Genomic DNA, 23,991 nt, shown 5'->3' on the forward strand with positions numbered 1-23,991 from the left:
GCCTGCCTCCCACTTGCACATATCCATGGCTTCTGATTCACAATCTGGAATGGGAGTGTCCAAGGGGTGGGGCCTCAGCCACAAGCCCAGGCCTAGTTGCAAGGGAGTCTGGGAAAGCAGGTCTGGTGTTTTCAGGTTCTGTGGTGGAAGGAGGACTCTGACGTATTAGGGGGAGGGTTTCTCAAACACTTAGAGGAGGACCGGATGCTAGGAAGCCAAATGGAAGGACAGCTTTCCACTCCATGATTTGATCCTTATCTCAGCCCTATAGGCAGGGGTTTTCCTGTTCCACAGCTGAGGAGCCTGGGGAGGCGAAGTCACTTGGGTGTCACACAGCTAAGAGATGACACAGTTGGATGTGAACCAGATGTGCCTGACTCCTAAGCCACTGAGATTTGTCCTCTGTCTGTGCAGTGCAACAAAATCCCCATCCCCCTGTGCCTTGGAGCGTGGCCTGCAGATCCTCACTGCCTCTATCCATCCCCTGTTTATTTACCACGTACTGAGGGTGCCCTCGGCCTTTTGAGCAGCGCGGAGGCAGGAATCATGCCTTCAAGGAACTGGAAGTCTCGTAGGAGGAACAAGACAGGCCCTCAAGCACCAGACTCCAGCGGGTGTGTAAGAAGCACTGTCTGGGGAAACGGACTTACTGTCCGACCTTAAAGAAGTCGCCCCAAACCATTCTAGGCCTCCGCTTTCTACTTTAAATAATTATAAGTGGGAATGATTTTCTAAAAAAAAATGTGTCCAACTTCTTTCTATCAACTCCAAAAGTACTCTTGGGTATCTAGACCTATGTTGGTTAATATTGGGGCCTTTTCAGATGCCTCTTTGCTACTGATTTCTAATCAGTTCCCTGGTGGTCAAAGGGTGGGTTCTATAACTTCACTCCCTTTCAATTGTTTATCCTGTTTTATGCCCACATCTTGTCTAGCTCGAGGGATGGTCCTTACACACTTGAAAAGAACAGGCGTCTGCTGCCGTCAGGCAGAGTGTTCTGTAAATGACGGCTGGGTTGTGCTGGTTGGTAGTGCCCTTCAAGGTTTCGTTTCCTCATTCATTTCCTTCCACTTGTGCCGTGGATGGTTGGGGAAGGAGTGCTGAAGTCTCAAATTCTCCATTTCTCCTTGGCCTTTGCTTTATATAAATTCAGACTTGTTCATTAGATTATATGCACTTAGGATTATTGTGTCTTTTTAATGAGCTGGCCCTCTTTAATCCTTTGTGAAAATTCCTGTCCTGAAGTCTACTTTCATAAAAATATCAACATTGCATTGCTTTTATGGTTAGTCTTGCAGGTGCTTTAATCCATTTCTTTACATTTAATCTACCTGTGCCTTTCTAGTCAAAGTGCTATTCTGGTGTGTCTAGGTCTTACCCTTTCATTCATTTGGACACTGTTAGAGGACATTTAGACCATTTACACTTAACTCGATTACCATTGCCTACCATCTTGCCGTGTTTTCATTTGCCATTTCTATTCTTTTTTGTTCTTGCCTCTTTTTCTGTTTACTTTTGATTTATTTAATATTTTTGGTATTCCCTTTCTTACTCCACAATGACTTATTGGCTATTTTTTTTAGGAGAATGTGTTAGCGGCTGCTCTAGGATTTATCAATTTAACATGCAGCTTTCACTTATCACTGTCTGCCATCAAATACTATTATACTGCATCTACAAATACTGTTACATTTCATTCTGCCTTTAATGTGTCCCTGAATCTGAGAATGTAGTTGGCCTTTTGACTGATGGGACACAGAGAATTGTGTCAGTAACAAACATTCTCTTTTCTTATCTGATGCTGTAAAACTGAGAGCCAAGGGTCTCCCCTGCCCTCCCCATGTGTATCAGATCTCATGGTATGGACTTAACCCCTCTTTGACCTTCTCCTGTATCTCTAGTTCATGTTTGTTTGTACTATTGTGCCACCCTCTCTGAACCCTTTTGGGGACAAGGCAGCTTGTGCCCTGTCCATGGCCCGTGCCTTGCATGCCTGACTCTCCTAATCGTCATTTAGGAAGTAGAAGCACAGTTGGAGGAGGTGAAGAAGAAATCAGAAAGTGAAATAAAGCAGCTGGAAGAAGAGAAAGCAGCCCTCAATGTGAAGCTCCAGAATTCTCGGCTCGAGGTGAGTCCCGAGGCAGCGAAGTGCGTGGGCGGCGGGGCTCTGGGCCCCCGGAGTTCCTGGTGCGCCGAGATGCCAGCACTCAGGAAACTGCCCCGACCTTATCACACTCATTATCCTGGGGCGAAACAAAGGACTTCAGCGTGACAAGGGAGCTGTCTCAGGAGGCGTCAGTTTAGCTGCAAGTAGCAGAGAGCCGGGTCTATAGAGGCTTATCAGAGAGGCACTTATGTCTCCCATGAAAGGACCGGCGGGCAGGAGGCTGCTGGTGTTGATTCTCTGGCTAAATGGTATCAGGCCTGGTAAATCTGGCTTTTCCCAATCTCCTTCTGCCGGCTTCACTAGCACTTCTGTGGGCATTAGATACATTTGTCATCGCAGGGCCCCTTTCCTTTATAAAAAAAATTAGAAATTGTGTATGATGACTGAATTCATATAAAGATGAAAAGAGCCAGGTTGTATTTTTTCCTTCTGATTTTAAAATAAATTAAAACTTTCCATGGCCTCTAAAAGTATCGTGGGCCCTGGGCACTAGGCCTGCTGCATCGAATGGAGAGGCCAGCTCAATTCCAAGTGCCTGTTGCCGCTCCAGTTGTCAGGTCCAAGTATAAACCAGGAATCAGGGAGGAGCAGGCATGACCAGACCTGCCCACTTCATCAGGCATCCAAAGGCACTTGCGGAAGCCCAGCTGACTCCTACTTGTGTGGCTGACGTCGCTGTTGTGTGGCCAGCCTGGGAAAGCCAGGATTTAGCTGTCAGGCCTCCATGGTGGAGACAGACAAGGGAGAAAGGGGCAGGCCTTGGCCGTGGACCAGAACAAGAATTTGCCTCATGGGCCCACCTGTCCAGGCCACCGAGAGACCAAGGTCGAAGTTTCAAAGAGCTGTTGTCCATGTGACTAGGGAGAAGGGGCTGGAAACAGGGTTAACTCCTGAGCCTGAATAGATGAAAACAAAGACATAGAGGCGTCCTTGCTGCCCTGCCATCCCTCACACCTTCCAGGGGAGCCCCGCGCCTCCTACTTCCCAGGAGCCCACGAAATCGGTTCTGGGGCAGCTTTGAAAAATACAGAGCTGTGCACAACACAGTAATGATGCTCAGGAATGCGTGCAATGAAGTTCCACTCAGAGACACGCGGGAGAATGATACACCCAGATTTGAGCCTGTGGTTATTTCTAGAAGGGAGAGAGGCCGACGGACCAGGAGAGGCACAGGGGCCGCCACCGCCACCGTACTTGTGCCGTTGCTTCTGCAGCTGAGGGCTGAGCGCACACTTTATGTTTTCCTCCAACCTTTTGTCTATCTCACAAATTGCCATTTAAAAAGGACAAAGGTGAGCAGGCCACACCTTACTCTCCATATGCAGGGGCTCTACAGGCGAGGTCTTGATGGAAAGTCCCTGCTGTAGAGTTTTCTGTCCCACCGCAGCCCCAGGCGGCTGCTCAGCGAAGAAGCCGTGTCCGTCTCCGGCCCCTCTCCCTCCCTCCCCGCCCTTCTCCCTCCCGCCCTGCTGACCTATATGCCAGTCTTCACAGGGGGTCCAGACCACCCGGGAGGCTTCCTGTACATTTTGGGACCAACCCAGTTCTACTTCTGACACCTGGGCCATCCCCTCACTATTTCTCTGAATAACCCTTAGAACCCTCAACTTAAAAATAACAATGGTGAGCCTTCGTTAAGCACTTACTCTAGTTAAGGTGCTGTCTAAGAAGTATTAAAATATATCTGAAAGTATTGACAGTTAATATTTTTACACACGTTAACTTTTAATCCTTACAATCACTGGACTATCAGTGTCTCTGGTTTACAAATGAGAAAACCCCTCAGTGAAGTTTTCTCAGTGAAGACAGAGAAGATGAATCACTTCCTCAAGGTCACCACACAGGCACCGAGAAGCGGATCTGGGGTCCAGCCAGGTCATGGGCTCTACAGCTCCAATGCTGACCAGTGCGCTAACACTGCCCCTTCGATGCCTGGGCGTCATTCGGGACCCTGGTGTCTACAGATGGCGGGACAGACCGGAGTCCGGCCGTGGACAAAGTGCCTCAGGCCTGCCCTCCACCCCCATTTCTTCTGCCACCTTCGTGGTGTCCTTCCACCTGCTCACCGACGCCAGAAGTGGAAGCATCGCCCTCGACCCCCTGCCCTCTCCTGCTCTCCTGTCCTCAGCCCGAGTCCCCGCCCCCCCCCCCCATATCCCATCAGCCGTCAAGTCCCATGAGCTTTTCCACTTTAAGCCCCTAGGTCCTCTCCCCTCTCCTTCAACTGATGCCTTGGTCAAGACCCTCAGAATGGCTCTCCGAGACACATTTTCTTTTTACCTGCTTGTAAACAACCTCACAGAACTCATTTAAATATTTCCTCCACCTTAGCAAGATGCAGTGTACGTAGCCTCATGATCTTTGGGTGTTCCTTCCCCAAGCGTTCACTCTGTAAAGCTGAGAAGCCCACATCCTCAGGGCCTCGCTCTTCTTCCGTGACGGCCTCTGGAGCCTCCCGAGAGCCTGCCCATTCTCCCTCGGTCGGCTGACTCCAGAACTAGTGATCTAAACCCAGATCTGCCTGGGGCCCCACCCCTCGTTCCCTGAAACCTTCCCCTCCCGTGCTTTTCACGACCTGGACTGCACCTAACTCACCACCACTGCCCCGCAGGACTCTGCTGCCTCCTGCCTAGTCCTTCGTGATGGGCCCCCGGCAAGGAACCTTCCTCAGTCCTCACACACATCCTTTCCACCCTCCGCCACTACACCCGCTGTTCGGAAGGCCCTTTCTCACCCTGACACTGACGGGCCCCCATTCATCCTTCCGTGCCCTGAAGCTGCCTCGGACTCCCCGGGCAGAGTTGACTGCTGTGAGCTCTGCAGTAGCACCCAGTGGTACCTGCCTCGTAGCTGCCGTGCAGACTGGAAGGGTCAGTGCGGTGAAATGCTTAGGGCCTGGCCTGGCACGGCGCAGAGGCACCGTTAAGTGTGCTGTTCTGTACGTATGTCTGTTGAATGTTGCTGTGTGCCCGTCTTCTCCATGAGACCGCAGCTCCTTGAAGGCAGGGACGGTATTTCATTGTCTTACCATTTTTCTCTAACCCACTCCCTTCCCAGGCCCCCCTGATACCTAGCACGGTGCCTGGGGAGTATTAGCTTTTCTACAAAGATCTGTGAGTATCTACGTTTCCTCTGTGGTTACAGGTCTTATTCTTCCCCTTGTTCTGGAGCAGGGAAGCCAGTCTGTCTAACTGACACGTGACAATTAGTTGGTGAATAACAATGAGCATAATTAAGGCATTACAATTAAATAGCACCTGCTAGCTACTCTTCTCTCATATCTGTATAATTATTAAGTGTTGTTTCTTTTCTTTATCAATTAACTTTTTACAAAAGAAACAGTGCCCTGGCTGGTGTAGCTCAATGAATTGAGCACTGGCCTGCAAACCAAAAGGTCACTGGTTCGAGTCCCAGTCAGGGCACACGCCTGGGTTGTGCGCCAGGCCCCAGTGGTGGGCATGTGAGAGGCAACCAATCCATGTCTCCCTCGTGTCTCTCTCACACATCGATGTTTCTTTCCCTCTCTTTCTCTCTCCCCTCCCTTCTCTTTAAAAATAAGTAAATAAACATTTTTTTGAAAAAAAAGGACGAAGTAGTGGATGATGGTATGAAAGCCAATGAAAAACACCACCACGGCTCTAGTGGTGACACACAGATGCAAATAATCTTAAGGGAAGTGTGGACTCCTGCAGACCAGCCAGGCCAGTCTTCCTCCGAAGAGACGCTCACCAGACGTGGCCTTTCTGGAAGCAAGTGTGGAATTTGCCTGATGGGCACCGTCCCCAGAACTGGTGGGCCCAGGAGAAGGGGTTGCCAGATTAGTGACCACACCCAGGAGACGTGACTTGGTTTCATCACTGAGCACGTCTATTCTTCTGTTCTAGGTTTTAAGGCTGGAAGAGTTTATCCAACAGAACAAGGCCTATCCCCAAAGAGATGAGGAGCAACCCCAGGAACTGAACCACCTGCACCACCGCGTTTTAGAAACCCAGGTGAGCCCGAGCTCTTTCCGTTTTAGTTAAGGATACTTGTCCGTTTCAACACTTCAGCGTCCCCAGTGACACTCGCTGGCATTAACAGGCTTTTTATGTTCCACCTCAGAGCTGCCAATAGGCCTGGGAAAAGATCACCACAAAATCCTTCCGCAAAAGCCACGAACAAAACAGAGTTCTAAGTAATTATCCACACGGTCTGAAAAAGAACAGGGCTTGTCAGATGCATCTCCCCTCCCTCTCTGAGAGCAGCCTGCCTGGCAGATGAAGGGGCCCCGGGCTCCGTAGGGGCCTTTGGTCCTGTTCAGCACAAAGCATAACATCATAATAGCAACCCCTGCCACCTCCCTCCACATCCCCGGTCTCAGTTTCTCCCACACTGGCCCCTGGCACCCTGCCCTTCCAGGGACGCTGCTCCAGGGCAGAAACCGGGGCCTGTGTGCCTCTCGGTTCAGCTCTGCTAGGCTGTATGATCTTCCGACATTTGTCGTGATGTGCACATCTGGGAACTTACACCACAGACATGTGTGTAGTGTCTCACAGTTTCAGAGGCTAGAAGTCCAAAATCAAGGTGTCAGCAGGTGTTGGTTTCTTCGGGAGGGGCTGAAGGGGGTCCTGTTTCCTGCCTCTGCCCAGCTTGTCCCTCACGGAGCTCAGTTTCTAGAAAGAAGTACGGACCCTCGGCTGAGTAGGGCTGTAGCAGAGACCTCGGTGAATATCAGTTTCATCTGATTCAACTTAACGTCCACGTTATTCATTCCCGCACTGTCACTCATGGAATCCTAGGGTGTGCCGGCCTCTGAGCAAGATGTCACAGGAAAGAAATACACCTAAACAAATAGCTTTCAAACGACGAGCACACTCAGTAACAGAATCAGTCATCTGGTGCTGTGAATTCTACCAGGCAACCAGCGTGCACTTTGCAGGTAGAGTTCTTTTAAATTAAACTTCCTTTTCCAATAAGCCATCTGCATACCCAGTGCAGAATATGAAAGGCGCAGCCAGTCAGCGTGCAGTGAAAAGCAGGCTTGTCACCCCGTTTCCTACTGTTCGTTCTGTTCTGTTTTTATTTGTTCTTTGTTTTTATTTCTCCTTGCTGAGCCATACCTTGTACAAGCAGGCATTTTCCCCACAAATGATAGTATACTCTCCTCCATTCTGCTTTTTTCTGACTTGAATTTTTATAGCGTAGAGATTGTAATACGTCGGTACATTTCCATGTCAGTTTTATTATTTTTTTAAGGAACAACTGCCTGGCATCCTTTGAACAGAAAAACCGTAATATATTCAGCCTTCCCTGTTGGCGGACATTGAGGTTTCCCTATTACAGACAACACTTCAGTGATCATAGCTAATACAGAACTCCAGAGGGTTGTGGTGTAGTCCGGCGGCTAAGCGAGCTCGTTCCAAACTAGATGCCTGCGTTCGTACTGGCGGGAGACTCCTGGACAAAGGACTGGAGCTGCCTCATCTATAGATGGGGATGATGATACCACCAGCTTCCCCGGGTTTTCTGGGGACTCAATGAATTAATATGTGTGCAGTACTGGGAACAGCACCTGGTACTTGCAAATGCTCGACAGGTGCTAGTTCTTCCCGTCGTAGAACTTGCTGGGCCCAATGCGCATGCCCTTTTTTCTTTGTCACTTACAGCTGACCCTCCGTATGTCTTCTGTTACCTCCAGGTGCTGTGGGTGCAGTTTAACTCGGATGGACATGCCACACTGCCTCCCTGGCGGCCCAGCCAACACCAAGTCACAGTGTTGTAATCCCTGAGCTTAGCCAACCGGAGAATGTTTGTAATTTAGTTCAATATTGGTGGCAAGCCAGCTATTTTATACGCCAGCCCAGTGAGTCGAAGCCTTGCCTAGGTCCTGGAGATACAAAGTCTCGCAGGAGTTCCCAGGGTCACCTGGGTGGTGTGTGAGCAGGCCACTGCCACACACAGCACGGGACATTGCAAGGGGCAGGTCAGTCTGAAAGGAGGAGGCCTAGTGGGGCCTGAACAGTCCTGGGCTGACCTGGGGCTGGACACACGGATCTCAAATCAGGATGTAAATGGCCAGCTTCCCCAGTGACATTCTGCCTGGATTGGGCGCTATTAAGCTTGTTCAGGACTTGGCAGTTTTAGTTTATACCCTTAGCTGTTCTGCCAGAGCATTTCAGTGAGTCAAAGAAATATAAATAATAATGCCAACTGAGAGCCAGCTTTTTGCTCCACTAGCAGAACGGGCCAAGGGAAGGCTGCCAGAGCTGGGTGTGTCTCTGTCCCCACCCAGGTTAGCGGGGACTTTCCTGACCCTTTTGTCCTGGTCTCTTCTGCCCGGTCTCCTCGAGTCTCTTAGCAGCAAGCTTTATTCACCAGTTTCCAGAAAGCCAGTTCAGCCCTGGTAATCACAAAGGGAAATGTTGTTCCGGAAGACTTCTGGTGCCAGGGTCACCCTGAACTGGGGGCAAAGAACGCTGACATTTTCATAGATCTTCTTGCTTACATTTGCTACCAAAAAAAGAGAGTCGTTTGTGCTAATTGTTCTCCAAGGCTTCCCACCTCAACAAGTAGGTGAGGGCTGTTCTTCCACAAGGCACAGGGCTGAGTCCTGGGGCGAGTGGGGCCCAGGCCTGGTCCTTGGAGAACTCCATCTCACGTGGGAGAAACAACTACGTAGGTGACCGGCTGTATGAGAATGCTGAGATAATGACAAGAAGATGCCTGTGCAGCTAGTCGGGGAGAGGGCCACTTCTGCCCAGGGCAGTGACGTCTGCTGCCACCTGCCTGGATACTGAGGTTGCATGTGACTTTACCAGGAAGGGACATGGCAGAGGGGAGAAGCACAGTGAAAGGTCCCAAGGCAGAAGCCCTGAGGCCAGTGGGAAGGGAGACAGGGGTGTGTGGAAGCTCTCCCAGACCTGAGAAGTGTCCCCTGCTCTCAGGAGACCCGGCACGGTTTGCTGTGCGGCCGTCACCCTGTACCAAACCCGGAGGATCATATGAATCCCGGGTCGGCAACACCTGGGGGTGGGCAGACAAATGATCACTAAGCCCTTAAATACGTGATGTCCTCAGAGTCATCAGGCCACACGGGGCTGCTGTGCTCCATGTGGTGTGAGTTGAGGGGTCCGGTTCCATCCCACACGAAACAAGGCAGGCTGCCCTGGAGACCTAGTCCTTGGAGAGGTTCCAGGCTGAGACAGGCCAAGATCTGCTGGAGCCCAGGGAGGCAGCATAGGAGGGCAGCCACTCCTACGGTTGGGACTTGGATTCCACCCCAGCTGCACCCCACACCCCACCCCTGCATGGGGGCCTCAGGCAAGTCCAAGGCCCTCCCGGAGTCTGGTTTCCCCCTGACTCCTAGTGGCAGCGCAGATAAATCCCTGACCATGAGCCAGGGACACCACGCTTTACGCAGTCCCACAACATTCCTGTCCGGCAAGAGTCGTTATTGTTCTCGTTTCACATATGGGGAAACTGAGGCCCGGAGAGCAGCGCCCGGGCCCATGCTATCGGCCCCGTCACTCTAGTGCATCTCATTGGTAAAGTGGCAGTGACGATCCCGCCCCCACACCCCAGAGACTTGTGGCGATCGATGGAAGAAAGCACAGGAAGGCACTCTTCAAAACTATTAAACATTCTGTAAGTGTGGGGGGACTTTGTAGAATCCATTACAGTCCCCTGGAATCATTTCAGCAAAACCCCATTGCATTGGGTATTCTGTTTTCAGACCTGCATAACGCACCTTTGAAAGGCTGAGAAGGACTTTGAAAATTCCCTTCCAGGAGATTTCCTGGGTGTGGGGGTTCCTCTAAAATGGAGAGAATCCGGGAGAGGCCAACTGCCTGGAAGGTGAAAGACGAAGACTCAGTGTGAACACAGGTTGCAAATAATCAGCCGTGTGCTTGGGAGGAGTAGGGAGGAGGCTTTTGTCGTGGGTGGCTGGAGAGAAGGAGGACTATTTATTTTTCTGAGCACAGTTTACACTCAGGTCACTTTAACACTAGAGAGAGCGCCGAGCTGAACCTGAGAAAATGCCTGACGGGAAACCCGAGAGTGTGAGTTAGGGGCAGACCACTCAGGATACACCCACGTGGGTCGGGGTGACACTGGGAGGAACTCGCTGGGATGGATCCGAGTGGATGAGCATGAGCAGAGAAGAGTGAACCAAGTATCAGTGGGCTTCAAAGCCTTCTTTCAGCCAACTCTTGATCTCCATGGCCAAGTCCATTTGTGAAATGTTTAAATGGCACCCCAGCTCCTTCTGAATGATGTGCTTTGATCCAAAGCACAGGTAAACAAAATGTAGGAGAGAGAGGAGGGGACTGCATGTGTTGTTTACAAGGTTTGTTGGTCTCCCAACTGAACTGTAAGTTTGTTGAAATTAAGAACTATGTTTCATTCATCTTTATCCTTCCTGCACCTCACACACCTGCATGTGGCTGAAGCTTAGCGCTTTCTGGTACATAAACTGATACAGGGCATGCCAACTGAACAAGTAGACTGTGAGTACCATTTTGAGTCCTGGTAGTTAAAAGGTTAGATTAAGAACTTCAGAACTTTGCCTTGGCTGGAGGATGACTTAGAAGAGCATGGGGGCGTTCAGTTACTTGTGGGAGACCGTGGGTGGTGAAACTCATCTCCTTTGGGAAGAGCGCCCCTGTCCCTGGGGTCCTGGGGCCTGAAAACGGTGAATAGACACAGGATCGCTGAGTTCGCCTCCCTGTCGATGTGGGAAACAGCCTTCATCTCTCAGGTTGATTCTGAGTGTCAGTTGTGCGAACACTTCTCAGCAGCGCATTTGTGACGATGTGGTTTGAAATCGCACTCAGTTAGGTCCTGATTCCGGCAGCAGGCGATCATGTTAACACGGCACAGCCAAGTGCCAGACTGGTGACGTGGAATGACGAGGATGGGAGTCCCACGATCCAGGGGTCCGGTCCTGGTGCCACCTTCCCGTGGCCGTGAGACCTGAGAGGAGCCATTGAACTTTTCCCGTCCTTGATCCACATCAGCAGTCCGAGAGCAGCGGTGCCTTCCCCGCCCTTTCAGAGAGTCACGGCATCCACGAGTTGCTGTGGGGACATAGACCAGTGCAACGCCGCACGGCCTTTAAAGGTGGTCGATGGGATGGCTCCGCAGTCACACCGCACATTCCCTTTGAGGTCTGCACAGTGGCTTGGGGTGCGTCTGAAAGCTTTTTCATCTTCGTGATAACTGACATGACATCTTTGTCTATTATTCATGTCGCTTCCAGTTCCTTCTCTTGTTGGCTCTGACTAGACTTGCCAACGGTTTGATGCATTTTTCAAAAAGCCAGCTTTGCGATGTGTTGGTCAGATTTATCTTCTCTACGTCCTTAATTTTATCTTTCATATCTCTTTCCTTCTACTTTAGGTTTATCCTGTTATTCTTTTTCTAGCATCTGAAATGTTTTTTTACATATATATTTAAGGCTATAAATCTCCCCCTGAGTGTATCTCTTTAGTTGTAGTGCAGAGTTTTGAACTTTACCATCTTTAAAACCTACTTTCTGTTGCTTTCTAATTCTATGGCACTGTCACCAGATAGCTCGGTCTGCAGACTGTCAACACTTTGAACGACATTGACATTGCCTTACAGCCTGCTGTGGGGTCAGGTTTGGGGTTTTTTTTAATGTTCCCTACATAATAGAAGAAAGGCATGATCTCAGTTGGTGGTTAAAGTACACATATTTGGATTATAGTCCTGTGATATGCTCACTGTGTGACCTTGGGCAGGTCACGTACCCTCTCCTGCCTTTGTTTGTCGCCCTTGAAATGGGACAACAGGGCCCCCCTCATAGGTGGAGAACCTGGCACATCATTTAAATGTTAGCAGTGATTAGCAGGCTTTTTTCAGCTATTTAGTTTTAGCTTTTTAATCATGTCCAAATCTTGCATATGCTAGTGCTTCGTGTCTGCCTGATGCATCAGTTTCGGAGAGGAGTGTATTAAAATCTCCCCTTCTAGTTATGAATCTGCCCATTTTTTCCTTCAGTTCTGAACATTTCGCTGTATGTTTTCAGGCTGTATTTTAGATGCCTACATGTTCATTATTAGAGTGCTTTTGCTAAACTTTATTTATTCGGGTTTTTTTTAAAGATTTATTTATTTATTTATTTATCTTTAAAGGGGAAGGGAAGGCGAAAAATATCAATGTATGGTTGCCTCTCATGGGTCCCCTGCTGGGAACTGGCCTGCAACCCGGGCATGTGCCCTGACTGGGAATCGAACTGTGATCCTTTGGTTCACAGGCCTGCGTCCAATCCACTGAGCTACACGAGTCAGGGCCTATTTATTTGTTTTTATTTTGAGAGGAGGAAAGGGAGGGAGAAAGAGAGGGAGAAAAACACTGATGCAAAAGAGAAACATCCATCGGCTGCCTTCTGTATTTGCCCCACCCAGGGACCGAATCTGCAACCTAGACATGTGCCCCAACCGGGAATTGAACCGGCAACCTTTTGGTTTGCTGGACAATGTCCAAGCAGCTGAGCCACCCAGCCAGGGCTATTAGAGTGTTTTAATGAGTGATTTCTCTTATCACAATAGCTATCGATGATAAAAGAAATTAGCCAGTTCACGTGTTTCGTGATTGCTGCTACAATTTTATTTCTACCAACATATTTTATGCTTTCCATTTACCAAAATGTCCTTATAACTTTCAGTCTTCCTTTTGAAACCTGAACCTCATTAACTTTAATCATCATTTACTTGCTGACATTGTAGTATTATGCCATCCTGACTCATGGTGGTGGGGGTCCCACACATACAGTGCCATTTTGTCTGTATTGCACCAAACGTGTGTTCATAACTGTGTCTCCCAAAGCTGTTTTGCTCAGGCTGTGGTGTTTGCTTCTGGGTTTTATAGGAACCAGAGATCTCTGACATACTTTTGATGCCCAAAATGCCTTTTAGCCTCAGCTCCACACGAAGGAAGTAAGCTGGTCAGGAACATCGTTTCTGAGAGTACGCAGCCCTGAACCGAACTCGCTGGGCCCTGCAGCTGGGGACAGGGGAGCCACCGAACAGAGAAATGTGTCCCTAGTCTGTCTGGCTCTGCTGTTTCCATGGTCAGTAGTTACCTGACAAGGGGAAGAATCAAATCAAGAGAGTCTTTCTCACCTCCACATCTGTGCAAAGGGCCGGATGACATGAACCAATTGAATTCATAGAACATTCCAAAGCCTCGGTGTTAACTCACAGTTTCCATATTCTCTTCCCTCCACACCCCACTCCTCTCGGCAGGTGCATGTTTTCTGATTGTCTGTAATGAGTTGTCACAGACCGCCACCCGTAAAATGGGTGGAATGACAGTGAGCATGACTGTTGCCGGCACCCTTCTCTGATCCCCGCAACAGCCGCGCAGCAGACCCATCAAGGCCTGCGCCCTGCGGATCATACACGGAGTGCGTCACAAGGGGGATGGGCATGCAGGCCCCAGGGGCCCATTGCCTGATGGCACATCCCATTTCCACTACTCACAGATGGGGGGACCCTGGACATGTTCCTTACACTCTCCGCATCTTGGTTTCCTCAGCCCATGAAGTGCTCGGTCACCTGGAAAGCAGGATACGAGGACCTGATGCGGCTCCAAGGCCAAGCCACTGAGCTAGGTGCTGCTGCGTCACGGGCCTTGTCTTCCAGGCCTGCGAGCCCTGCTCCGGGACTGGATTGCGGGGGCTCTTTCTCCTCTGCTCTCTGGGTGGAGGAGCCATGGCTTGCATCAGGGAACTGCACTTGGTCTGATCTCGCGACTGTTTTTGCCTTAGGATCCATGCCTGATGCTGAATGAGCCTTCTCAGACCTTGCCCGGAGGAGAAGAGTATGAAGATAAGTTAGCAGCTAAAGAAGGAGCCAGCAGTGACGAGGAGGACAGGTACAGGAAGACATGCTCACTTCTGAGGACCCCCGAGAATGAGGACTCAGATCGGGAAGGATTTGTTCATTCATTCACTCTGTCCTCAAGGAATTATTGCTGCCCTTTGCGTCATGCTTAAGGAGGGGACAGGCATATCTTGTACATCTTCAGCACAGCTATGGGCTTTCCCTGAACTAGCATATGTAGTTGTCACACCAGCCCAGAAAGGCCATTTTATAGGTTAAGAACCTGAAACTTGAAATGCCAGTAAACCTGACCAAAACTCATGCATGGACTGGCCCAAACCTCTGCCTCTTGTCCTTCCAAGTGTCCCTTAACTAGGGTAAACAAGGGATCCTTGTCCCCAAGGAGATATCCTCCATCTGTATCACCTGAATGAGTCACCTTTTGCTGCGGTAACAAGCATTCTCAAAATATCAGTGATTTTTAGCTCATAAGCCGGCCACCTTGACTCTTGGCTCTGCCGGGCTCTACTGGGCTTATGTGGCTGAGGGTCAGGTGTAACTGCCTGCCTCGGACCATGGGTAGAGTCCTTCTGTTCCACGGGTCTTCTCACTCTGGGATGGAGGCGAAAGGGTTAGTTCCTGACCAGGGAATGTTGTTGTCATGGCAACGGGAAGAGGCTCAAAGGGCTGATGGAAATATGTAATCCCTCTTGAAGCCTACATTCAGAATGTACTCTCTTGTTCCTGCCCACATTTCACTGGCCAAAGCAAGTCGCATGGCTAAAACTAATATCATCAGGCAGAGAAGAATATGCTCCTTACGTGTCTTAGCTTGAGCTGCTATAACAAAATACCACAGACTGGGTGGCCTAAATTGACTTCTCGAAGTTCTAGAGGCTGGAAAACCCAAGATCAAGTTGTGGGCCTATACACTTCCTGGTGAAAGTTCTCTTCCTGACCTGCAGATGGCTGTCCTCTTTCTGTGACCTCACATGGCAGGGGGAGAGAGACAGAGAGAGAGATGTGTCTCTTTCATGTCTCTTCCTATAAGAACACTAATCCCATCACGGGGGCTCTGTTTCATGACTTAACCACTTTTTAAAGGCTCCATCTCATTGGACAATAGGTTAAAATGTATAACTGTTGAAGGACCACAAACATTCAGACCCTGACCCTGGGGAGCAGAATCTACACCTATACACCCGTCAAAGGCTGTGTTGGGCAGCCTCTAGTCAAATGAGCACTCCAGCTAACGATACTCCCATAGCATCCTCCAGACTCCAGGGCTGGGTGTCCAGGCATGCAGAACACCAGTTAAAGAGGGCAGCCTCTGGAGTCGGGCCTCCTGGGGAAGTCCTAGAACCGCTGCTTTACCAGTGGCAGCCACAAACACTGTCCTGTTTAGAACTCATGATTCCAGATGGAAGGATCTTTCTTCCCCTTTCTTTTTCCCAAGAATATCAGCAGCAATTTCAAAGAGGTCTTTAAGGAGCCCAGCTTGGGTCACATGTCCATTCCTGAGCCAATCATTCCCGTTTAGCAGATAGAGTGCCCTGATTGGCAGGCAGGTAACACATGTCCTTCCCTGGGGCAAACTGGGAGTGGGGCAGAGTTAGCCGTACCCACACCCTGCGGACTAAACAGGATCACTGTGGAAAGACTTTCCCAGGGAGAGGATGCTGGGCAGACCAGGAGAAGGTGGAGATTACGATAGCCTTGCTTCTTCTCCCATGGTGGCCATATTGGTGAGGGGGCATCCTCAACTGTAGAAGCAAATGAAGAGATGGGGCCCTGGAGGTTGCTCACACAGGGTTTTGGTGGGAGTTGAAGAGCTAAGTAGTGAGAGGAAGGAAGAGAAAGTCGTCTGAGATCTAAAGTTAGGGACTGCGGGACGAAACCAATGCGGTGGTTCCTTTGGGGGTGGGGTCGCATAGTCCCCAGTTGCCCCCATGAAGGATGATGGTGGCAAAACTGGGCTTCTTGTCATAGCGGCTAAAAGGGAGGCAGCTTTTCCATTGGCTGTTGACTTAAGGTAGGGGAGAGCAGGTCAGGATCGGTTGTCTTTTTTGCCTTTGTTTATTTTAATCCTCACCCAAGGGTGTGCGTATTGATTTTAGAGAGAGGAGACAGGGGAGAGAGGGAGGGAAACATCAATGGGTTGCCTCTCATATGCACCCCAACAGGGGACCAATCCTGCAACCGAGGCACGTGCCCTGACCAGGACTTGAACCTTCAACCTTTCAGATTATAGGAGGATGCTCCAACCAAGTGAGCCACACTGGCTGGGGCAAAATTAATTTGAATGGGTGCGGAAGGAGGAGGTCAGGAGGGTCAGCTGTGACTTGCTTTATGATGGTGGATGCAGGATGGGATGGGCTCCTTAGGATGTGAGGGAATTGGGGGCAATGGAATGGGATCATTGCAAATATCCTTCAAAAACAGGGTTGAAATAACAGCATTTCCGGGCACACAAAAGCCAAGATAAGTTTTCGCCAGCCAACCCGTAAAATGATAAATGGTGAAAGGAAATTACACCAGATTTAAACTGACATCTACAGGCAAAAATAAAGAGAATCAGAAATGGCAAATGTGTAAGGAAATATAAAAGACTACCATTTCTCCTCTTAATTTCTTTGAGGATGTCATTCTTTGAACGGCACTGAGCTGCTTCAAAATGATAATAGTAACACTAACGCTGTGTTCTGGGGCTCACAGTGCAGGCACAATGGTTGGAAAGTACAAAACCGCACCGGCCCGGAGCCAGCGGTGGGAGTGAAGGAATTATCCTTTGTAAGGGATTTGCATTTGACGTGAAGAGGTACCACATTAACATTACATAGATTGTGGTAGGGTGAGGATACAAATTGCAGAAAAGAAAGAACAGAACAACAATAAGAAAAGGGACTGAGCAAATGGAAAATAAATGGCAAGAGTTAAGCCCAACCATCTCAATAATTAGAATGTAAATGAAACAAACCCACCATCTCAAAGAGATTGTCAGAGAGGAGAAAATGGCAAGAGATTACTGTACATTACCCACAAAGAGACACTGAAATACAAAGACATTGTTATGAGCTGCATTGTGCCCCACCCCATTCACATGTTGAGGCCCGAAGCCTCAGCACCTCCAAGTTCAACTGTATTTAGAGATGGGGTCTTTTAAGAGGGGACTGAGTTAAAATGGGGTCACTGGGATGACCCTACTCCAATACAACGGGTGTCCTTATGTGAAGAGGAGAGTGGCACCCAGGTAACACGAAGGGCCACCATGTGAGGACATGATGGGGAGGTGGCTACCTGCAACCTTCAGAAGAAACCAAACCCACTGACCCCTTGATCTTGGACTTCTAGCCTCCAGAACTGTGAAAAATAAACTTGTACTTTTTCAGCCCCCAGCCAGAGGTGTTTTGCTATGGCAGCCCCCATGCTGGCAGCACACACAGGCTTGAAGGCAGGAGAGTGGGAAGAGTGGTACCAGGCTGACATCAACTGTGAGGAAACTCGTGCGGCTAGACTAACATCAAAGGAGGCTTCAGAACCATGAATAGTAGCAGGATTTTAAAGGGGCTGCTTCATAGTGGTAAAGGGACAACTCATCGGGAAGACGTAACTGTCCTATAGAGGGGGAAACTTGGGCCCAGACAGCTTAAACATCTTGCCCAAGGTCACATAACTAGTAAGCAGTAGAGCTTGAATGTGAACTTGAGCAGTCTGGCTCTAGCATGCATGCTTTTACCCATGTTGCTGGGCTGCTCCTGGCATCCTTCCAGTCCTTTCAGAGGTCCCTTAACCCCCAGCCTGTGCTGTGTCGCTGAGCCTTCTCGCTCCTTTCAAGTCAGGTTCCCCCGCTCCACCCCCACCTTTTTTATGGTCATTCTTTGTCGTCCAGGGCCCTGCCTTCCTTAGCTCTGGTCCCCTGGCCCGTGTCCTTGCCAGAGGAAGCAAAGCACCATTTACATTTCAGCGACCTCTGCCCTGAGACGTCCACCCCGTGGCCTCCTTTTCCATTGTTAGACGGGATAAATACTTAGCATCACAACCTCAGCCGGTTACATTTGAATTTCTCAGCTGGTTCTCAAGTTCAGAACTGGGGATCAGAAAGTCTCTCCAAAGACATTGGTGGGCATCTGTTCCAGAATGCAGAAATTACTTCAGTTTTAAATCAGCATCGCCCTGTTCCTGCTACATTGTAAAGGCCTGTTTATTATTCCCCTACATTTACTTGAGGATAGCCGGTAAAAGTTAAGAGCGTGCTTTGAAAGGCATAAAGTACTAGATTCAAGGGAAGCATTATTGTTGGGTCTTCTCATAAGCAGGAAGAGCTGTGCAATTAAACCATGGAGACCTCTTCCTCCAGAGGGGGGCCCCCAAGGACCCTGCATAAGAGACTAAGCTCCGTCACCCTGTCAGGTGATCGTCATGTATTAAGCACCCACTGAAACAGCTACCAGGAGGGTCCAGCTGTGTCCTGACTGTATCCCAAGGGCAATAACACTTCAAGTTTGTACATCAGGCTATTTTTAATCCAAAGAAGGTGTTTTTCACTCCACCAACTGCCGTGGGAGCTCCCTCAGCCCAAGTGGTCGAGATGTCGCCGGGGTGGCCATGCCATCTCTGGCCTAGGACCTTCTGTGACTTCGGCTTCCCTATCACCGAAGGATCACGGTGCCCCTGGAGGAAGGAGGGAGTCCACAGTCTCCCCTGGGCTCTCTGCTGAAGGAGAAGGCCCCTGAAATCCAGCGCCTGCGGGAGGAGTGGCAGGGCCAGAAGGCCAGACTGCAAGCCCAGGTAGGAGGACGGCTGTGATGGGGATGTGCCCTCGCGCCAGGCGAGACCTGCCTGCCCCTCGTCCTTCCTGACAGCCGTGGACACGCGTGCGGGGCCCCACTCACGTCCGTGCTGTGGCGGACATTCTAGGCCCCGGGCCAGGTGGGGTTCTTAGTTCTACTTATTCATTCCTTCCACACCTTTGTGGCTCCCGCTGTGAGCACCCGCTGTGAGCCAGGAAAGCTTCTTGGTGAGCAAACCAAGAAAAAGCGCTACATAAAAGTACCTGTATTTGAGCAGAGGACGTGGGTGCAGACCATACGTAATAGACATAAGAAATAAGTAAAGCCTGTGATATATGAGCACATGAGAAGGGCTCAGGACAAAGGACAAACAGCAGCGTGAAGGGGACTGGGGGCTGGCTGGTGATGAGGGAGGGGGTGTAATACCAGATGGACTTGCCGGGGAGGCTTCAGTAAGAGGCAGAACTGAGCAAGCAGCTGAAGGAGGGGAGGGAGGCCACTCTGCTGCCCCCCTGATCTCTCCAGGATGGTCTGTGTCCTAGTCCTGCACCGTTGTCCAGCATACGTGGCCCCAGGTGGCCTGACAGTCCCCAGATTCTTCCAGCTCGAAGTTCCCACCCCTCAGAGCTCCCACAGACAGAGGAGGCCCCGCTGGGTGGGGCAGGCATTCAGAAAGCTCCTCTCAAGGCGATCCCGGAGGTGGGAAGGGACTCAGCTGAGGGCAGGCTGCCCGGTGGGCAGGTGTCGCAGATGCAGCAGGCCCTGGAGCAGTGCACCAGCAACTACAGGCAGGACCTGCAGGAGCTCCGGCGGCTCTCGGACCAGGAGAGGGAGAAGCTGCAGCGGGAGCTCCATGAGACGGTCCAGCAGAACCAGGCTGGGAGGGCCCAGATGGAGGCGTCGCACCAGCGGGCCCTCCGCCTGCTTGAGAAAGCCAAAAACCAGGAACTCAAGGTAAGGGAGCTGATTGTGACGTCCACCAGTGGCTGAGCCCTGGCCACACAGCCTACGGGGGGCCTTTCCTACGTCATCCCAACCCTGACAATCACCTTCCAAGGTCATTATTATCATATTCCGTTTTCCAGTTGAGGAAAGAGGCTCAGAGTCAATCGTCTCTCTGGGTCACACAGCTAGGAAGTGGCAAAGCAAGGATTCAGGCTTAGGTCTGTTGGGCTTCTTGTACTGTTTTCCCAACCTGCACGTGACCTGGATGACGTAAGAGTAGCTTTCTTTCCTAACTTGGGCCGTGCTGGGCACAATGCACGCTGGGGGTTCAGGCTCAGCCCGGCAGCTAAAAAGGGCGAGCGCAGTCCAGAGCTGAGAAAGGCCAGCTCAGCAGGAAAGAGCTTCCCAAAGGCTTGGAGAGTGTGGTGAGGGTCAGGCCCTCCACGGGGAGGCTCAAACACAGTTCATCTGTCACCTCCTACCTTCTACCTTCTCAGAGGGCGAGGCAAGACGCAGCTGCACTCAGTCAGCTGCCCCAGGCCCCAGGATGCCTCAGTCCTCCCCGAAGGCGGGCCTCGGGCATTTGGTGAAATCCGTTTCTCACTGTTCCCAGGGGCTGCACCAGGGAGTGGAAAGGCTTGTGCCTCAGACAGTGCAGCCCCTGGGTCACCGTGAGGCCTCCACCGTGACTGCAGTTAGCAGGTCACTTCTCCTTTCTGAGCCCAGCTCCTCCTCCGTGTAAGGGAAAAAAAGGGGAGGGGAGGGGAGAGGGATTTATGATTTCTGCACCTTTTTTCTGTGTGACCTTGGAAAAGCAAATTGATCTCAGCCTCTGTTTGCTCATTTTAAAAGTGGGGCTATATATTAACTGAACCTCTCTTCTGGGAAACCAAAAAAAAAAAGAGAGAGAGGAAGGAAAAGAAAGAAGCCCTGGCTGGTGTGGCTCAGTGGATTGAGCACTGGCCTGCAAACCAAAAAGTCACTGGTTCGATTCCCAGTCAAGGCAAATGCCTGGGTTGCAGGCCAAGTCTCCAGTAGTGGGTGTGTGAAAGGCAAGCACACATTGATGTTTCTCTCCCTCTCTTTCTCCCTCCCTTCCTTTCTCTTTAAAAATAAATAAATTAACTCTTGAAAGAAAGAAAGAGAGAGAGAGAAAGAAAGAAAGAAGAAAGAAACTCTATTAGTTTCCTATTGCTGCTGTAACAAATGACCACAATGTTGGTGGCTTAACACAACACAGTTAAACTACAGTCCTGAAGGTCGGAAGCCCTGACATCAAGGTACCAGCAGGGCTGTTTCCCAAAATGTGTTAAACTCGAAGACATGGTCAGTGTCTGTCTGTTTCTCCCTCTTTCTTGTTCTCTCTCTTCCCACCTCCTAACACCAAATGGTCCAGCTTGGAAGAGGGGTCCACTCTGGTCCAGTCAGCTGCAGACCAGGGTCATGTTCACATGGTACAAAACGGCTGCTGTGGCCATGCCATCACTGCCATCCCAGAGAGGTTGGGGAGGAGGCTGATAGGCCCTTCACCAGGGAGTGTGCTCAGCTGGGCCCCAGTGCAGAACAGGAGCTTAGCAGAGGGGACAGGTCTCCCCTCTGTGGCCACTTTTATGCCTCCTTCCTTCCACGTTTTCCCACAGGCCACAGAAGAGCTCCTAAAAAAGGAATCCAGCCACAGCCTCCAGAGGCAGCACCAGGCACACCAGCTAGAGCTCCAGGCCTTGGAGGAAAAGGTCCGGCAAGAGCTCCAGGGGGAGCAGGAGAGGACGCAGGCTCAGCAGGCTCTGCTGTTAGGTATGCAACCAGCCACACCAGTCGGGTCCTCGGCGTGGCCAGGGGCAGCAGCGCGGGGCCCAGGGATCCGGAGGCACGCAGGCCAGGGCGACTCTCCTGGTTCTGCCACCAACTAGCTGTGAGCCCTGGGGTGGGTCACTCTCAGCCTCGTTTCCCTTTTCTATAAAATAGAGTTGCAATTGCCCCTACCTCATAGGGGCAGACTGTGGATTTGATGAGATATTAAATATAGAACACTTAGATTATAACATGGGCCCAGTGAATGTAGATCATTTTATCACCATCATTATTATTATTATTATTGAACATAAACCACATCTCTGGGCCTTCATTAGAGTTTCGTGGGATTGCCTCAACGACTCATTTCCATTCTGGAGATTTTTGCAAGTTCGGGGCGACTGAGGCCTCCAGGCTCCTGTGTGTTCTTTGCCCCCTTCGCCTGCTGCCTCGTGATCCCCAGCACAAAACTCACCTCCTCTGCAGTTCCCACACCAAAAGCCATTCACACACAAATCTGCAGAGCCAAAGTGCCTTGGCCAGAAGCCCGGCCCCAACACTCACTAGCTGTGTGGCCATGGGCAAGTTGCTTCACTGCTCTGTGTCTCTGTTGCTCAGCTGTAAAGTGGGAATAATAACAGAACCCGCCCCACTGGGCTGTCAGTAGATTTCCAGGAGTAAATACATGGCACACAGACTATACAGATGCTCACTGTCACTTTTCCTGCACATTCCAGCGTTGCCTGGCCACCCCAGGGGCCTCTCTCCATTTTGTACATCATCTTCCTTCTCACCGTTCAGAGCAACACAGCTACCTCTCCTTATTTCGTGCCTATCGTTCAACACCACGCTGGCCCCTTAGATGTTTTTTCAAACCCAGACAGGGACCCCGTAAGAGAATTATGAGGAAAGCAATGTCTTTACCTGCATAAGAGAATACGATCTACCTGCTGCTGGTTGAGTTTTCATTAGACAGTGTGTCCTGCTGGAGGAAGCGATGTGGGAATGGAAGGAGGAGAGTGCACAGATTCCCCGTTAACAGCTCCCCACGAGTGGAGGCAGCTGTGGTGGAAATGCCACCGCTAGCAGAATCTAAAGAAGACTCATTATAGAAGACAAAACTCAGGTTGTGCCACATGTCCCAGGTCGAAGACCCCCCCCAAGTTTAGGTCGGGACGCCTGGCAGCTGTTGGCATAGGTGTCCCTGCTGTCCCTTCTCGGGCCCTTCCGATTGCACAGCAGTTCGGTCCTTTCCTGACAAAAAAATTAGGAGAGGCCCTGGGGACAGGCTGGGATTCTCAGCCTCTCTCCGAAGAAGAAAGGGCTTTGTGGGGGCCATAAAGAAAACAGCAAATCGTAGGTGTCCTGGGTGGTACCAGGTGGGTGGGAGCACCTCCCATACAACAGAGTGATAGTACATGTCCCTGGGCCCACTTACTCCTGCTCCACTGTCTGTCTGCGTGAGACACACCTGACCTCAGGGCAGGTTAGTGTGAGGGCAAGAGGGTGAGTGTCCTGGAGATGCTGTGATACGCTGGGGCGGAGACCCAGACGTGCTGGGCGGATGGGTGGGTGGGTGGGTGGGTGGGTGTGTGGATGAGTGGGTGGGTAGATGGGTGGGTGGGCGAGTGGATGGGTGGGTGGGTGGATGGATAGATAGATGGGTGGGTGGGTGGATGGATGGGTGGGTGGGTGGATGGATGGATGGGTAGGTGGATGGATAGGTGGGTGGGTGGGTGGGTGGTGAGAGAAGAGGGGAAGATAAGGAATAAATACACTACAGATCATGCTTTGCTAAAGGGTTTTATTGCAACTTTGTGATAAAGGATATCAAAAATGGGGTTGTGTCTGCATTTTTTTAAGGAAAAAAGCTTCTGAAGTTACTTTATTAAAATTCTATTGGGGAGAAAAAAATGACCAAATACGTTTTTTCAACATAACGTCAACAGGATATATTAAGCGCTCACATGCCTTTGATAGACTTTGCCTTTGAGAGCAGCAGCACAGTAGGCGTATGGGAAATCTTTCACAGCTAATACACTTTTACTACATCACTGATTTTCACTCTAAACATCCTTTGTCTATTTCACAAATGTATACTGAGTACTTGCTGTGTACTGAGGCCCATATTAGGTACTTATTTTATGGCTTATGGAGTTACTGGAATAATATTTCAAGTTATTTGCAATAGCTAAAATATAGTCTCAAAAGTCCCTAACAGAAAAGCATTAAATTTGCTAGTCCTTCAAAGGTATCTTCTTTTTAAAAAATAGCTCAGTGAATAGCATGTACTCTATCAGAAAATACTCATTTTGAAATGATTGCTTCCTTCACCTTTCGGTCCTGCGAGGACACTACTAGAAATCGCCCGCCATCCTCAGAGGAGAAGTTCCGTTTCTGACCGTACTCTCCCCTGAGTACAGGGGGTGGGGCTCGTCCATTACTCCTGGATGATTCCGATTTCAATCCTCAT

At 50.3% G+C, this 23,991-nt stretch overlaps 1 protein-coding gene across 1 annotated transcript in view; it reads left to right on the plus strand.

Moving 5' to 3' along the window:
- FAM184B (family with sequence similarity 184 member B) overlaps window positions 1–23,991 on the plus strand; it is a 77,754-nt gene that overhangs the window by 42,841 nt on the left and 10,922 nt on the right. The window contains exons 6-11 of the mRNA XM_037132740.2: window positions 2,018–2,128; window positions 6,052–6,159; window positions 13,938–14,044; window positions 18,651–18,780; window positions 19,524–19,736; window positions 21,368–21,521. Coding sequence (XP_036988635.2) covers window positions 2,018–2,128; window positions 6,052–6,159; window positions 13,938–14,044; window positions 18,651–18,780; window positions 19,524–19,736; window positions 21,368–21,521 — 823 coding nt within the window. The remainder of the gene's footprint in view (window positions 1–2,017; window positions 2,129–6,051; window positions 6,160–13,937; window positions 14,045–18,650; window positions 18,781–19,523; window positions 19,737–21,367; window positions 21,522–23,991) is intronic.

Source organism: Artibeus jamaicensis, unplaced genomic scaffold, assembly GCF_021234435.1.
Source record: "Artibeus jamaicensis isolate MK-2021 breed Jamaican fruit bat unplaced genomic scaffold, CSHL_Jam_final contig_76, whole genome shotgun sequence".
In the NCBI taxonomy this organism is placed as follows: Eukaryota; Metazoa; Chordata; class Mammalia; order Chiroptera; family Phyllostomidae; genus Artibeus; species Artibeus jamaicensis.